The 18629-nt window shown below is 50.0% G+C and overlaps 2 protein-coding genes across 2 annotated transcripts in view; one reads left to right on the top strand and one right to left on the bottom strand.

Moving 5' to 3' along the window:
- The window catches only part of Gyc88E (Guanylyl cyclase at 88E), a 502958-nt gene that overhangs the window by 239105 nt on the left and 245224 nt on the right, over positions 1–18629 (bottom strand). The gene's annotated exons all lie outside the window — the stretch shown is intronic.
- On the top strand, positions 3311–4951 carry LOC138350891 (uncharacterized). The gene is made up of 2 exons (XM_069302341.1): positions 3311–3343; positions 4550–4951. Exons 1-2 carry the CDS (start codon positions 3311–3313, stop codon positions 4949–4951), a joined length of 435 nt encoding a protein of 144 aa, XP_069158442.1.

Genomic DNA, 18629 nt, shown 5'->3' with positions numbered 1-18629 from the left:
GGAGAGGAGACTTACATGGCCACCAGGGCTGGGAGAGGGGACTTATATGGCCACCAGGGCTGGGAGAGGGGACTTATATGGCCACCAGGGCTGGGAGAGGGGACTTATATGGCCACCAGGGCTGGGAGAGGGGACTTATATGGCCACCAGGGCTGGGAGAGGGGACTTATATGGCCACCAGGGCTGGGAGAGGGGATTTACATGACCACCAGGGCTGGGAGAGGGGACTTATATGGCCACCAGGGCTGGGAGAGGGGACTTATATGGCCACCAGGGCAGGGAGAGTGGTCGTACATGGTCACCAGGGCTGGGAGAGTGGTCGTACATGGCCACCAGTGCTGGGAGAGGGGTCGTACATGGCCAATTATGAGGTCTAGGACGAGGGTCGTGAGCTGGGACACGCTAGGGTCGTCCCTGGTTGGTAGTGACGTGTTGAGCTTTTAGGAGATTGTTATTGATTGTTACTGACGACCACTTGGGCTCTTGTTACAGGGGGGGGGTGTAGCGGGGGGGGGGAGGTCTCTTGCTAGAGTGAAGGGAGGTAGACACCCTTTGTTAGAGTGCGAGGAGTGTTAAAGAGTGGTAGTTGTTAAAGGATTGTTGCTTCTAGAGTTGTGGTTGTTAAAGCGGTGGCCGGCTGGGCAGGGCAGGAGTTTCTATAGAGTTGTGGGATTGGTAGGCAAGTCTAGGGGCTCACCATAGCCCGTGCTACTTGGAGCTTTTCGTTCCAGGTAGCGAAGACACCGCTCTCGGATCCGTGAAACAAGAATCGTGTTACCAGGTGACAGGAGTGTCGCGGCTTGTCGGACGGGATTCCAAATTCATTATTCGGTTCAGTGAACAGTTAGCCGTGGCTGCTGAAGGCTCCGTGTCCCTGCTGACTGCCGAGTGAAGTTGCAGAGAAGCACTTGTTGGCTCTGCTTTGTCCCTGAGGAGAGTCTGCCTTGTGTTTGGAAGACAAAGTTGAACAAGAGAGAATGTTCAGCGTGAGACGAGGTAGAACGTCGTTATCCTGACGTTCCTACTGCCAGACATGACGCAGGCAGCCGAGGTCTTCACTGTAGTCTGGCCGGTGCCTTTAAGTTTAGTTCATTTATTATGCACCCCATACCCGTCCTGTGGGCGGTAGTGGACCCCATACTCGTCCTGTGGGCGGTAGTGGGCCCCATACTCGTCCTGTGGGCGGTAGTGGACCCCATACCTGTCCTGTGGGCGGTAGTGGGCCCCATACCCGTCCTGTGGTCGGTAGTGGACCCCATACTCGTCCTGTGGTCGGTAGTGGGCCCCATACCCGTCCTGTGGGCCCCATACCCGTCCTGTGGGCGGTAGTGGACCCCATACCCGTCCTGTGGGCGGTAGTGGACCCCATACTCGTCCTGTGGTCGGTAGTGGGCCCCATACCCGTCCTGTGGGCCTCATACCCGTCCTGTGGGCGGTAGTGGACCCCATACCCGTCCTGTGGGCGGTAGTGGGCCCCATACCCGTCCTGTGGGCGGTAGTGGACCCCATACCCGCCCTGTGGGCGGTAGTGGACCCCATACCCGTCCTGTGGGCGGTAGTGGACCCCATACCCATCTTAGGGGCGGTAGTGGACCCCATACCCGTCCTGTGGGCGGTAGTGGGCCCCATACCCGTCCTGTGGGCGGTAGTGGGCCCCATACCCGTCCTGTGGGCGGTAGTGGACCCCATACCCGTCCTGTGGGCGGTAGTGGGCCCCATACCCATCTTAGGGGCGGTAGTGGACCCCATACCCGTCCTGTGAGCGGTAGTGGACCCCATACCCATCTTAGGGGCGGTAGTGGGCCCCATACCCGTCCTGTGGGCGGTAGTGGACCCCATACCCGTCCTGTGGGCGGTAGTGGGCCCCATACCCATCTTAGGGGCGGTAGTGGACCCCATACCCGTCCTGTGGGCGGTAGTGGACCGCATACCCATCTTAGGGGTGGTAGTGGACCCCATACCCGTCCTGTGGGCGGTAGTGGGCCCCATACCCGTCCTGTGGGCGGTAGTGGGCTCCATACCCGTCCTGTGGGCGGTAGTGGGCCCCATACTCGTCCTGTGGGCGGTAGTGGGCCCCATACTCGTCCTGTGGGCGGTAGTGGGCCCCATACTCGTCCTGTGGGCGGTAGTGGGCCCCATACTCGTCCTGTGGGCGGTAGTGGACCCCATACCCATCCTGTGGGCGGTAGTGGACCCCATACCCATCCTGTGGGCGGTAGTGGACCTCATACCCGTCCTGTGGGCGGTAGTGGACCCCATACCCATCCTGTGGGCGGTAGTGGACCCCATACCCATCCTGTGGGCGGTAGTGGACTCCATACCCGTCCTGTGGGCGGTAGTGGACCCCATACCCGTCCTGTGGGCGGTAGTGGACCCCATACCCATCTTAGGGGCGGTAGTGGACCCCATACCCGTCCTGTGGGCGGTAGTGAACCCCATACCCGTCCTGTGGGCGGTAGTGGACCCCATACCCATCTTAGGGGCGGTAGTGGACCCCATACTCGTCCTGTGGGCGGTAGTGGGCCCCATACCCATCTTAGGGGCGGTAGTGGACCCCATACCCGTCCTGTGGGCGGTAGTGGACCCCCATACCCATCTTAGGGGCGGAAGTGGAGAGGGTTACAGAGGCACATAATGGGCTCAGGGACTGAACCCCAGAATTCATTTAGCTAAGCAAGTTACAATCTTGATGAGCTAGTTACAAAATTCAATATAAGTCGTCACATCAACAATGGGTTCGAGACCGACAACAAGTACAGTTTCTAAATTAACCAACTGACATATGTGGAGAGTGTCACAATTGATATGTTTGTCCTGCACACCGCCCCCCATCCAGTGGGCAGCGGTGGATAGGTTACAGTCACTCTTAGTTACTACCTACAGTTAGCAAACTGGAGATATTTGGCCAAGACTTCTGGCAGCAGATAATTTACAATATTTATAATGAAAATATATTAAATATAATATATTTAGAATGAAATATTTACACAGCCGATAATGAGAATTCCCAGAGATACTTGTAACCGAGTCTAAGGCGAGCAGTAGTAACATCTAGAAGTCTGCTAATGTTATTGCATGATCTATAGATGTGTGGCAGAGGAGCCACACATCTATGGTTGGTGCCAGCAACCCGTCCTGAGGCCAGGCTCGGTACAGCTGCTACCGTCCCCCAAGACACATTGATCGATTTTAAATTATTGTGAATTAAAAATAGGTTCGTTCTCATCTATATATTAATAATAATATACATTAAAGTACTGTATATTGTTAGGCGTAGGTTAAGTTAGGTGTTTAGGTTCTGTTGGAACTGATGGAACAATTACTTCAAGTAATTGTACTTAAAGTACGTGGGTGAAGCATTTACAGGGCTGCTATTCGAGCAGAGGTCGTCAGGGAACCATTGTTCGAGAACTGTTCGAACGTCATCAGTTGTCAGTCGTGTTTAAACTGTCATCAGCCCGTCCTCCAAACAAAGATCCAAAAGTGATTCCATGCACCCGCCAAACCCCCTGTTTATGAATGAAAAGCGGTTTACACACGACTCACAACTGCTGACGTTCGAACATATCCGGAACAAGTGTTTCACTGACGAATTTTGTTCGAATCACAACGCTATAAATGCTTCACCCACGTACTACAAATACAAATAATCGCCAACAGAACCTAAACACCTAACCTAACCTATCCTATGCCTATATATGGACAATATGCTAATATATTATAATATTCATTTAAACTTGAGAAAATTCCCGTTTTGAATGAACAACATATTAAAATTTATGAATGCGTCTGTGGGGTCGACCGCTGGATGTAATGGACTTGAGTCGAGGACGGGTTGCTGTCATATACAGAGGGCGCGGTTGGCGGCTGGATGAACGAACATTTCGCCTTTGTTGATGAGGACGGCGTGTTGCCAGAGACCCACACTCAAACATTATCATAGTCTCTTAATGTGGTAAGACCGAAGAAGTATTAATGTATGGGTTGGTGCAGAAAATTAAGAGAAACAGAAAGAGAGAGAGAGAGAGAGAGAGAGAGAGAGAGAGAGAGAGAGAGAGAGAGAGAGAGAGAGAGAGAGAGAGAGAGAGAGAGAGAGAGAGAGAGAGAGAGAGGGAGAGAGAGAGGGAGAGAGAGAGAGAGAGAGAGAGAGAGAGAGAGAGAGAGAGAGAGAGAGAGAGAGAGAGAGAGAGAGAGAGAGAGAGAGAGAGAGAGAGAGAGAGATTTTTTGTATGACACAGTAAGGGGAAATAAACAAGCCTCATGAAAGAAATTCAATAAAACAAATCAAAGAAATTAACCAAAAAATATCTGTAGCATCAATTAATGTGGAACAAAAATCAATTTCGTCTGCAACCATTCTACTCAAGTCCATAATAAACAGAGAGAAAGCCAAAATAAAAATATTCCAATATAAATTTCTCCTGACAAACAACACAGGGATATATATATATATATATATATATATATATATATATATATATATATATATATATATATATATATTTACGTGGTTGTAAATAAGACCACCGACCACGTGGTTGTAAATAAGACCGCCGACCACGTGGTTGTAAATAAGACCGCCGACCACGTGGTTGTAAATAAGACCGCTGACCACGTGGTTGTAAATAAGACCGCCGACCACGTGGTTGTAAATAAGACCACCGACCACGTGGTTGTAAATAAGACCGCCGACCACGTGGTTGTAAATAAGACCGCCGACCACGTGGTTGTAAATAAGACCGCTGACCACGTGGTTGTAAATAAGACCGCCGACCACGTGGTTGTAAATAAGACCACCGACCACGTGGTTGTAAATAAGACCGCCGACCACGTGGTTGTAAATAAGACCGCTGACCACGTGGTTGTAAATAAGACCGCCGACCACGTGGTTGTAAATAAGACCGCCGACCACGTGGTTGCAATAAGACCGCCGACCACGTGGTTGCAATAAGACCGCCGACCACGTGGTTGCAATAAGACCGCCGACCACGTGGTTGCAATAAGACCGCCGACCACGTGGTTGCAATAAGACCGCCGACCACGTGGTTAAAATAAGCACGAAGAGGAAATCATTCAGCTTGATTCTGAGGGCCGGATACAACCTTGTGGCTGGCCGGATGTCTCCGCCCATCCTCCTAATAGAGCGTCGCATTTTGACGTATACTTCTATATATGAGTGGGATTGGGTGGTTATAAATAGGAGCTGCCTCGTATGGACCAATTAGAACTTCTGCAGTTATCTTTATTCTTATGTTGTAGGTTACAGTGTTGCCCGGGAGCTAGGCAGTGGGTGCGTGTGCCGGGAGGAGGTGCTCGCCCGCCCTCACTTGCAGGGAGGAGTTTGCTGCACTCAGGGGGGTTCGAACCGGAGTTCTTGGTTTCCCCAGTCGCGCGTCTTGGCCCATCGCACCACGATACACGCTTTAAGTAGTTTAACCTGGTTGATACCTGGTTGATGGGGTTCTGGGAGTTCTTCTACTCCCCAAGCCCGGCCCGAGGCCAGACCTGACTTGTGAGAGTTTGGTCCATCAGGCTGTTGCTTGGAGCGGCCCGCAGGCCCACATACCCACCACAGCCCGGCTGGTCCGGCACTCCTTGGAGGACCTGGGAGTCTACTGAATCCCCCAGGGTCTTCAGGCACCAGGTTCTCCCACATTACCTCCGGTACACTCTGGTGTTGGTGTAGTAGGGCTCGACACACTAGGAAGTCACAGTGGCGTCGTGTCATTACCTGAAAAATCACAGTAACACCCCGTGGGATTCGAAGCTGGTTCTGGAGCTGGAGACGCGTGGGTGCATTATACAGAACAATGTAGCCTCCGAGCGTTTAGTTCACATGTTCATATTGTGAACTAAATGATGGTATGATGTGCCGGCCTCGCCAGACAAGGTAGTTTAGATGAGACAGCGGTAAGCCCGTGTGTTTACTAGTTGTGTTTACTAGTTGTGTTTACTAGTTGTGTTTTGCGGGGGTTGAGCTTTGCTCTTTCGTCCCGCCTCTCAACTGTCAATCTAATCTGTTTACTAACTACTTTTTTTTTTTTTTTTTTCCACACCACACTTTCCGTGTGTGTGTGTATGGCGCCTGATGAGCCTCACGACAGCACCAACTCATTCACGCCTCAACATTTCTAAATGATCAACAAATTAACGTTACTTTCGTTAATTAACAAGGGCAGCCTAAAGGCAAACTATTTATGTCTTTGATATTTTGTTTCTGTAGAGCTGGAGAATGCCTGATCGTTTTGACTTGAAGCTTATGATCTGTATAGTTATTCTTTCGTTATTCGGCAACGTTAAACAATGGCAACAGTGGCTCTTTGTATGGAGAGATGATGTACTAGGAGGAGTGCCAGATACTGCCGGGGCCACGGAGCTGAAGCCTGCCTCCAACACCCAGGATTGTATGTGGCGTATATCCTAATACCACATAATTCACCTGTCTCACGTACTTATTCTTCACTACACTCGACCTTCACTACACTCGACCTTCACTACACTCGACCTTCACTACACTCGACCTTCACTACACGCGACCTTCACAACACTCGACGTTCGCTACACTCGAGCTTCACTACACTCGACCTTCACTACACTCGACCTTCACTACACTCGACGTTCGCTATTACACTATTAACTACTCACTATCTCTCCTTCACTTTGCCTCACTACTCACGATAGATAAGTGAGGGCACTGAGACCAAGAGGCCCAACGTGAATGCATGTGTGTGTATTTATATGAATGTATATATGTATATGTACGTATATATGTGTGTGTATGTATATGTATGTGTATAAAGTACATATGGAAGCTGATCAGAATTGTATTTCACCTTTGTAAATGCATTAATGACACTTCGAACACTTTATGTAGGGCATACGTAAATCTGTGTATCTATGTATTTACGTATGTAGGTTAGCTTGGCATTTTAAAAGTAACGAATCATCGTTTGTGGTTGATTGTTCAATAAATCCCTGAACTATATGTTTAACTGATCTCTAACCCTGTCCATGGAGGACAGAAGAAAATGTATATATTCTGGTTAGCATTGTAAATGTGTGGCCACGTCTGTGGTAGAAAATATTAATAATAATAATAATAATAATAAAATCTCACCACCACTAAGACTCCACATGCATTATTAGGGTTACTGTCCCATTGACTGCACTCAAGAGCCAGCATACTGTGGTAGACAGTCCCACTGACTGTACTCAAGAGCCAGCATACTGTGGTAAACAGTCCCACTGACTACTCAAGAGCCAGCATTCTGTGGTAAACAATCCCACTGACTGTACTCAAGAGCCAGCATACTGTGGTAAACAGTTCCACTGACTGGACTCAAGAGCCAGCATACTGTGGTAGACAGTCCCACTGACTGTACTCAAGAGCCAGCATACTGTGGTAAACAGTCCCACTGACTGTACTCAAGAGCCAGCATACTGTGGTAGACAGTCCCACTGACTGTACTCAAGAGCCAGCATACTGTGGTAAACAGTCCCACTGACTGGACTCAAGAGCCAGCATACTGTGGTAAACAGTCCCACTGACTGTACTCAAGAGCCAGCATACTGTGGTAGACAGTCCCACTGACTGTACTCAAGAGCCAGCATACTGTGGTAAACAGTCCCACTGACTGGACTCAAGAGCCAGCATACTGTGGTAAACAGTCCCACTGACTGGACTCAAGAGCCAGCATACTGTGGTAAACAGTCCCACTGACTGTACTCAAGAGCCAGCATACTGTGGTAAACAGTCCCACTGACTGGACTCAAGAGCCAGCATACTGTGGTAAACAGTCCCACTGACTGTACTCAAGAGCCAGCATACTGTGGTAAACAGTCCCACTGACTGGACTCAAGAGCCAGCATACTGTGGTAGACAGTCCCACTGACTGTACTCAAGAGCCAGCATACTGTGGTAAACAGTCCCACTGACTGGACTCAAGAGCCAGCATACTGTGGTAAACAGTCCCACTGACTGGACTCAAGAGCCAGCATACTGTGGTAAACAGTCCCACTGACTGGACTCAAGAGCCAGCATACTGTGGTAAACAGTCCCACTGACTGGACTCACAATACACGGTCTTCACCGCTGCCACTGCAAGTTATGCAACACAAGCAACTTAAACAACCATAGAGCCGAAACCGACGAAACAACTAAACAGTATTAGATTTTAAGTTGGTATAAGATAACGAGTACCAACACAGCTCTAAGAGAGTCGTGACCAAGATGCCTGCCGTAGAGCTCTATGACAAGCTGGCTGCCGGAGCTCTACAACAAGCTGGCTGCCATAAAGCTCTACGACAAGCTGGCTGCCGGAGCTCTACGACAAGCTCGCTGCCATAAAGCTCTACGACAAGCTGGCTGCCGGAGCTCTACGACAAGCTGGCTGCCGGAGCTCTACGACAAGCTGGCTGCCGGAGTTCTACGACAAGCTGGCTGCCGGAGCTCTACGACAAGCTGGCTGCCATAAAGCTCTACGACAAGCTGGCTGCCGGAGCTCTACGACAAGCTGGCTGCCATAAAGCTCTACGACAAGCTGGCTGCCGGAGCTCTACGACAAGCTGGCTGCCATAAAGCTCTACGACAAGCTGGCTGCCGGAGCTCTACGACAAGCTGGCTGCCATAAAGCTCTACGACAAGCTGGCTGCCGGAGCTCTACGACAAGCTGGCTGCCATAAAGCTCTACGACAAGCTGGCTGCCGGAGCTCTACGACAAGCTGGCTGCCATAAAGCTCTACGACAAGCTGGCTGCCATAAAGCTCTACGACAAGCTGGCTGCCATAAAGCTCTACGACAAGCTGGCTGCCATAAAGCTCTACGACAAGCTGGCTGCCATAAAGCTCTACGACAAGCTGGCTGCCGGAGCTCTACGACAAGCTGGCGGCCGGAGCTCTACGACAAGCTGGCTGCCGTAGAGCTCTACGACAAGCTGGCTGCCATAAAGCTCTACGACAAGCTGGCTGCCATAAAGCTCTACGACAAGCTGGCTGCCGGAGCTCTACGACAAGCTGGCTGCCGTAGAGCTCTACGACAAGCTGGCTGCCATAAAGCTCTACGACAAGCTGGCTGCCATAAAGCTCTACGACAAGCTGGCTGCCATAAAGCTCTACGACAAGCTGGCTGCCATAAAGCTCTACGATAAGCTGGCTGCCGGAGTTTTAAGACAAGCTGGCTGCCGGAGCTCTGCACAAGCTGGCCACAGTAAGAACAGCGAGGGATGGACAGACTACATATTTGTAAACTGCCCAAAAAGTCCTTTGCTCGGGCACGACGTGTCCACTACATAACGGGAAAGGTGAAGAGGTGTCCAACGAGGCTCGTCCCAAAATAACATGGTTTTATTTACCTGTTGATGGGTTCGAGAGTTGTTATTCTCCCGGCCAGGACAACTAGGAAGGGGGACAGAAAGGTTGACAGAACTGGACCTAACATCGCTAGAGAGATGTCAAACGATATAAAATAAACTCACAGGGTGGAAAATAACACAAAAACAGTCCGGCATAAATGAAAGCTAGAGACAAAGTTATTATAAAGATGTCAGAAATGTATTCTGAGCCTAAGAACGAAGCATGCGAGGCGGTAGAGTTAACAAGTAGAGTTAACAAGTAGAGTTAACAAGTAGAGTTAACAAGTAGAGTTAACAGCATAACATGTAGTTTAGGAAGGGAAGGGAACTATCAGCAGAAAGCGGCAAGTTATTACAATATATCACTAGGAAAGGACCAGGATAAGGATTTGGGATGGGGGTAAGGGAGGAGGAATGGTGCCCAACCACTTTGACGGTCGGGGGCATTGAACGCCGACCTGCATGAAGAGAGATCATCGCTCTACCGTCCACTACAAGTGATTAGGCATATGCTCGGTATACAGACTCACCTATTTAGTGCCTGCAGGGTCGAGTTTCAGCTCTTGGACTTCAACTTTCCAGCAGCTTAGGAGTCGTTCCATTAAACGACAAACTGCGTCCCGTCCGGTCATCTGTTCGGTATATATCCGTCATATGTTCGGTCCGTGCCCCGAACATATGTGAGCAGAAGTATATGGTAATTAACAGCATGTGAAAGCGCTTAGCCAGTACTAAATGCCACTAGGGAGAGATAGGAGACCAAGAGCTGGGACATGAGGACGGAGTGAAGGAACGGGGCGCCACTGATTGTACCGTCGCTGAACCAAACTGTTCAGTCTGAACAATAACACCTATGGTAGAGGAGCCGTGACTCGCGCACCTCCTAAAGGCACAACACTCACAAACACAATGACGGAGGCTCTTGAGTGCATTCAGTGAGGTTGCAATCCCACTGAATGCACTCAAGAGCCTGCATAACAGGCGAGACGTGGCGGGAACTTCCCTTGCGAAATGTGGAAACAGGAAGATATGAATGTACCGTTGTTTCGGACTGGTTAAAGGGTGGGGGTTCTTGCGGGTGTGTGGCCAGCTGTGCGGCACACCTGCATGGCACTAGTGGAACATAGGCTACACACCTGCGTGGCACTAGTGGAACATAGGCTACACACCTGCGTGGCACTAGTGGAACATAGGCTACACACCTGCGTGGCACTAGTGGAACATAGGCTACACACCTGCATGGCACTAGTGGAACATAGGCTACACACCTGCGTGGAATTAGTGGAATATAGGCTACACACCTGCGTGGCACTAGTGGAAAATAAGCTGTACACCTGCATGTGTGGCGCGGCGTTCTTCCTTCGTTCAGGCCTAATCGTTCGCGAAGTGCGGAGCGAGTGTGTTACCACTGTGCCACGGGGATTGCTGACGGAGGCAGGACAAAGGTAGTAGTCTACTAGGGCCAGATTCACGAAACAGTTACACAAGTATTTACGAATCCGTACATCTTTTCCCAATCTTTAGCGGCTTTGTTTACAATTATTTATCAGTAAATGAGCTCCAAGCACCAGGAGGTTGTTTGTAACAATAACAACAGTTGATTGGGAAGTTTTCCTTGTTGTAAACTGATTAATAAATGTAACCAAAGCCGTCAAAGATTGAGGAAAGATGTACACGTTCGTAAGTGCTTACGTAACTGCTTCGTTACGCAGTTGAATATAAATCGTTCGTATAGCTAAAGGTCGGTTCCTTTAGCTACCATGTAAATAATGGTGGAGGTTGGGGGGGGGGGCTAGGCTACACTCCTATTTTTTTCCCAGTTACTCGTTCCCAGTATGGGTAGACGTGTCGCTGGACACGTCTACCCATACTGTAAAATGAATTTTTTCGTTCTCAATGGTTGTTTGTTTCAGTGCAATGTTAAGTATTTATATTCATCTCATTACCATAGGCAAGTGAGAAATGGATGGCATGAAACCACCATAATAAAATATGTATAAGCATTTAATAATAATATACCAGTAAATAATTATAAAGGGCGAAGTTTGGCAACACTTCCCTGAAATGTTATCATGAGGCAGTAGCACCCGGCGCTCGCCTCTACTGAAGTAACTGATGTTGTCTTCTCATATAATTAAATCAAACTCGTTATCGCTATAGTCAGGTGGGACCGAAATACTTGGCCAAACAATTAGAAGGTCAGCTTGAATCTCACAGGAACTCGTCTCTCACGAGTACTAAGAAACGAAAACAAATAAAAGTTAGGCTTCTTCGCCCAGTAATACTTATTGAAACTTATACTACCTTACTTTATACCTTATAAGTTGTTGCCTTGGCCTTTCGAGTGTATCATACTGTCTATTCAAAATATATGTATATAAATGTATACTTGAATAAGAACTGCACAGATATAAGTAATTACTAACCCAGTTATAAATATAATGCTTACAATAGCCTAGTACACGGGAAAGGGTTTAAGATCTACCTTATAAACTAGTGGACTTTACTCTCAGGTTCAAGAGTCCGAGGAATTAGCTGACTGCTTGCATCACTCTCGCTCACTCTACAGTCACTTAAGGTTCTCTGTAGACCGGCAGATGTATCACAACACTGCGCTACCTTTCCGTCCAGTCACTAAGGCAAGGGGAGAATCCCCACTCTACCTCGCTTGGCGTGTGTGTTCATCCCTGCCGGAGTTTGCGTGCAGCGTCGGGCCCCTTCAGATTTCAGGGGTCCCGGATGGTGTTCCCACGCTGGTCCACTGGTCACTGGCTCCTTCTAGGAGGCAGTGTCGGCGCCCCACTTCGCTCACCAAGGCTTCCCTGCTGCTGTCGAACGATGAACAGGACCGCACACACTCTCGCCGGTTCGCACCGAGGAGGAAAAAATAAATGGCTTGCAAGCCGTCACTTGGCTCCTTAGCCCCGTCTCCAAGTACACTGGGGACCACCATGATTCCGAGCTGCTCTTGTCTACAATCTAGTACCCCAAACTTCCTCCAGGAAGCTTTACGATGTCTCTTATGCACTTGTTCTCGAATATTACCAGCCAAGACAGTATCACTTGGGGTTAACCTCGTCTTGCTCGAGCTACAATCGGGGCGAACTCTCTGGGTGACTGGTCAGAGTATAATGATACTTATACGAGGGCCCGCACCCCACCCCCTTTGCTCAGTCACGTCACGTGACCACAGGTCACCACCTTATTGGTTATGCCCCCAGGGCATAACCAATCATCGCCTTCTTAAACCGGGAAACCTAGCACCGCCTCCTCAAAGCATCTCTCGGTGGGAAAACCGAGAGAGCCTACTCGGGGCCTTGCGAGGCCAGGTTTGTCCAAAAGCCAGGCTCAGCCTCCCCCTCCCAAACTTGAAACAGAAATATTTAAAAATCAGGCTTCTTGCTTTCCTCTAAGTGTAAACAATTATATATTGAAGTACATCTACCTATGTACAGAGGGAATATGACTCTTAACGAATGGTAGGAAACGTGCATAGTGGAACATAGGCTACACACCTGCAGGGGCACTAGTGGAACATAGGCTACACACCTGCATGACACAAGTGGAACATAGGCTACACACCTGCATGACACAAGTGGAACATTGGCTACACACCTGCAGGGGCACTAGTGGAACATAAGCTACACACCTGCATGACACAAGTGGAACATAGGCTACACACCTGCAGGGGCACTAGTGGAACATAAGCTACACACCTGCATGACACAAGTGGAACATAGGCTACACACCTGCAGGGGCACTAGTGGAACATAAGCTACACACCTGCATGACACAAGTGGAACATAGGCTACACACCTGCATGACACAAGTGGAACATTGGCTACACACCTGCAGGGGCACTAGTGGAACATAAGCTAAACACCTGCATGACACAAGTGGAACATAGGCTACACACCTGCAGGGGCACTAGTGGAACATTGGCTGCACACCTGCAGGGGCACTAGTGGAACATAAGCTACACACCTGCATGACACAAGTGGAACATAGGCTACACACCTGCAGGGGCACTAGTGGAACATAAGCTACACACCTGCATGACACAAGTGGAACATAGGCTACACACCTGCATGACACAAGTGGAACATAGGCTACACACCTGCAGGGGCACTAGTGGAACATAAGCTACACACCTGCATGACACAAGTGGAACATAGGCTACACACCTGCATGACACAAGTGGAACATTGGCTGCACACCTGCAGGGGCACTAGTGGAACATAAGCTAAACACCTGCAGGGGCACTAGTGGAACATAAGGTACACACCTGCAGGGGCAATAGTGGAACATAAGGTACACACCTGCAGGGGCACTAGTGGAGCAAGGTACACACCTGCAGGGGCACTAATGGAACATAAGCTTCACACCTGCAGGGGCACTAGTGGAACAGGCTAAACACCTGCATGATACTAGTGGAATATAGGCTACACACCTGCAGGGGCACTAGTGGAATATAAGCTACACACCTGCAGGGACAATAGTGGAACATAAGGTACACACCTGCAGGGGCACTAGTGGAACATAAGGTACACACCTGCAGGGGCACTAGTGGAGCATAAGCTACACACTTGCAGGGACAATAGTGGAACATAAGGTACACACCTGCAGGGGCACTAGTGGAACAGGCTAAACACCTGCATGACACAAGTGGAACATAGACTACACACCTGCATGACACAAGTAGAACATACGCTACACACCTGCAGGGGAACTAGTGGAACATAGGCTACACACCTGCAGGGGCACTAGTGGAACATAGGCTACACACCTGCAGGGGCACTAGTGGAACATAGGCTACACACCTGCAGGGGCACTAGTGGAACATAGGCTACACACCTGCAGGGGAACTAGTGGAACATAGGCTACACACCTGCAGGGGCACTAGTGGAACATAGGCTACATACCTGCAGGGGCACTCGTGGAACATAGGCTACACACCTGCATGACACAAGTGGAACATAGGCTATACACCTGCATGACACAAGTGGAACATAGGCTACACACCTGCAGGGGCACTCGTGGAACATAGGCTACACACCTGTATGACACAAGTGGAACATAGACTACACACCTGCATGCCCCAAGTGGAACGTAGGCTACACACCTGCAGGGGCACTAGTGGAACATAAGCTACACACCTGCATGACACAAGTGGAACATAGGCTACACACCTGCAGGGGCACTAGTGGAACACAGGCTACACACCTGCATGGGTACTAGTGAAACATAAGCTACACACCTATCTTGAGGTTATCTTGAGATGATTTCGGGACTTTTAGTGTCCCCGTGGCCCGGTCCTCGACCAGGCCTCCACCCCCAGGAAGCAGCCCGTGACAGCTGACTAACTCCCAGGTACCTATTTACTGCTAGGTAACAGGGGCATTCAGGGTGAAAGAAACTTTGCCCATTTGTTTCTGCCTCGTGCGGGAATCGAACCCGCGCCACAGAATTACGAGTCCTGCGCGCTATCCACCAGGCTACGAGGCCCCTACCTGCATGACCAAGTGGAACATGGGCTACACACCTGCAGGGGCACTAGTGGAACACAGGCTACACACCTGCATGGGCACTAGTGGAACATAAGCTACACACCTGCATGACACAAGTGGAACATGGGCTACACACCTGCAGGGGCACTAGTGGAACATAGCTACACACCTGCATGGCACTAGTGGAACACAGGCTACACACCTGCATGGCACAAGTGGAACATAGGCAACACACCTGCATTGCACTAGGGGAACATAGGCTGCACACCTGCATGACACTAGTGGAACAAAGACTACACACCTGCATGGCACTAGTGGAACACAGGCTACACACCTGCAGGGGCACTAGTGGAACATAAGCTACTAACCTGCAGGGGCACTAGTGGTACATAGGCTACACACCTGCAGGGGCACTAGTGGAACATAAGCTACACACCTGCATGACACTAGTGGAACATAAGCTACACACCTGCAGGGACACTAGTGGAACATAGGCTACACACCTGCAGGAGCACTAGTGGAACATAGGCTACACACCTGCATGACACTAGTGGAACATAAGCTACACACCTGCAGGGGCACTAGTGGAACATAAGCTACACACCTGCAGGGGCACTAGTGGAACATAGGCTACACACCTGCAGGAGCACTAGTGGAACATAGGCTACACACCTGCATGACACTAGTGGAACATAAGCTACACACCTGCAGGGACACTAGTGGAACATAGGCTACACACCTGCAGGAGCACTAGTGGAACATAGGCTACACACCTGCATGACACTAGTGGAACATAAGCTACACACCTGCAGGGGCACTAGTGGAACAAAGACTACACACCTGCATGGCACTAGTGGAACACAGGCTACACACCTGCATGACACTAGTGGAACAAAGACTGCACACCTGCATGGCACTAGTGGAACACGGCTACACACCTGCAAGGCACTAGTTGAACATAGGCTACACACCTGCATGACACTAGTGGAACAAAGTCTACACACCTGCATAGTACTAGTGGAACAAAAACTACACACCTGCATGGCACTAGTGGAACACAGGGTACACACCTGCATGGCGCTAATGGAACAAAGACTACACACCTGCAGGGGCACTAGAGGAACAAAGACTACACACCTGCATGGCACTAGTGGAACAAAGACTTCACACCTGCATGGCACTAGTGGAACACAGGCTACACACCTGCAAGGGCACTAGGTGAACATAGGCTGCACACCTGCATGGCACTAGTGGAATACTAGCTACACACCTGCATGGCGCTAATGGAACAAAGACTACACACCTGCAGGGGCACTAGGGGAACATAAGCTACACACCTGCATGACACAAGTGGAACATGGGCTATACACCTGCATGACACAAGTGGAACATAGGCTACACACCTGCAGGGGCACTCGTGGAACATAGGCTACACACCTGTATGACACAAGTGGAACATAGACTACACACCTGCATGCCCCAAGTGGAACGTAGGCTACACACCTGCAGGGGCACTAGTGGAACATAAGCTACACACCTGCATGACACAAGTGGAACATAGGCTACACACCTGCAGGGGCACTAGTGGAACACAGGCTACACACCTGCATGGGTACTAGTGAAACATAAGCTACACACCTATCTTGAGGTTATCTTGAGATGATTTCGGGGCTTTTAGTGTCCCCGTGGCCCGGTCCTCGACCAGGCCTCCACCCCCAGGAAGCAGCCCGTGACAGCTGACTAACTCCCAGGTACCTATTTACTGCTAGGTAACAGGGGCATTCAGGGTGAAAGAAACTTTGCCCATTTGTTTCTGCCTCGTGCGGGAATCGAACCCGCGCCACAGAATTACGAGTCCTGCGCGCTATCCACCAGGCTACGAGGCCCCTACCTGCATGACCAAGTGGAACATGGGCTACACACCTGCAGGGGCACTAGTGGAACACAGGCTACACACCTGCATGGGCACTAGTGGAACATAAGCTACACACCTGCATGACACAAGTGGAACATGGGCTACACACCTGCAGGGGCACTAGTGGAACATAGCTACACACCTGCATGGCACTAGTGGAACACAGGCTACACACCTGCATGGCACAAGTGGAACATAGGCAACACACCTGCATTGCACTAGGGGAACATAGGCTGCACACCTGCATGACACTAGTGGAACAAAGACTACACACCTGCATGGCACTAGTGGAACACAGGCTGCACACCTGCAGGGGCACTAGTGGAACATAAGCTACTAACCTGCAGGGGCACTAGTGGTACATAGGCTACACACCTGCAGGGGCACTAGTGGAACATAAGCTACACACCTGCATGACACTAGTGGAACATAAGCTACACACCTGCAGGGACACTAGTGGAACATAGGCTACACACCTGCAGGAGCACTAGTGGAACATAGGCTACACACCTGCATGACACTAGTGGAACATAAGCTACACACCTGCAGGGGCACTAGTGGAACATAAGCTACACACCTGCAGGGGCACTAGTGGAACATAGGCTACACACCTGCAGGAGCACTAGTGGAACATAGGCTACACACCTGCATGACACTAGTGGAACATAAGCTACACACCTGCAGGGACACTAGTGGAACATAGGCTACACACCTGCAGGAGCACTAGTGGAACATAGGCTACACACCTGCATGACACTAGTGGAACATAAGCTACACACCTGCAGGGGCACTAGTGGAACAAAGACTACACACCTGCATGGCACTAGTGGAACACAGGCTACACACCTGCATGACACTAGTGGAACAAAGACTGCACACCTGCATGGCACTAGTGGAACACGGCTACACACCTGCAAGGCACTAGTTGAACATAGGCTACACACCTGCATGACACTAGTGGAACAAAGTCTACACACCTGCATAGTACTAGTGGAACAAAAACTACACACCTGCATGGCACTAGTGGAACACAGGGTACACACCTGCATGGCGCTAATGGAACAAAGACTACACACCTGCAGGGGCACTAGAGGAACAAAGACTACACACCTGCATGGCACTAGTGGAACAAAGACTTCACACCTGCATGGCACTAGTGGAACACAGGCTACACACCTGCAAGGGCACTAGGTGAACATAGGCTGCACACCTGCATGGCACTAGTGGAATACTAGCTACACACCTGCATGGCGCTAATGGAACAAAGACTACACACCTGCAGGGGCACTAGGGGAACACAGGCTACACACCTGCATGGCACAAGAGGAACACAGGCTACATGGACTTTACATGATGTTTCAATGAGAAAATCAGTCGGAGCCGTGAGGAGCATTCGAACCTACGCACGGGCTACTCCCAAGTACACGCCTTAACCCACTGGACCACGATATGCTTCAAAATTAAAGTAACGTGGTATTCAAATGAATCCTCTACGGTTGCCAAGGCATCCAAGGGAAAGGAAGAGAGCTATCAAGGGAAAGCGCCAAGCCATTATGGCTATATAGCACTGGGAAGGGGTCAAGATAAGGATTAGGGATGGGACGGGGGGGAAGGAATGGTGCCCAACCACTTGGACGGTCAGGGATTGATCGCCTACCTGTATGAAGCGAGACCGTCGCCCTACCGTCCAGCCCAAGGCATCCAAGTGAGACCAAATTAGTGCTTCACACATTATCTAACACACACTAACCTTGCTAGGACAGAGGAGAGAGAGAAGAGGCATTATAGACACAAATAGAATGCTTGACTCAACCCAGATTTACCAGTAAATCCGACGCTGTAGGATTTACTGAGTGG

This window comes from Procambarus clarkii, chromosome 47 (genome assembly GCF_040958095.1).
Source record: "Procambarus clarkii isolate CNS0578487 chromosome 47, FALCON_Pclarkii_2.0, whole genome shotgun sequence".
Taxonomy (NCBI): Eukaryota; Metazoa; Arthropoda; class Malacostraca; order Decapoda; family Cambaridae; genus Procambarus; species Procambarus clarkii.
The sequence above is the reverse complement of the archived record's forward strand: the minus strand, read 5'-3'. Positions and strand labels throughout refer to the sequence as shown.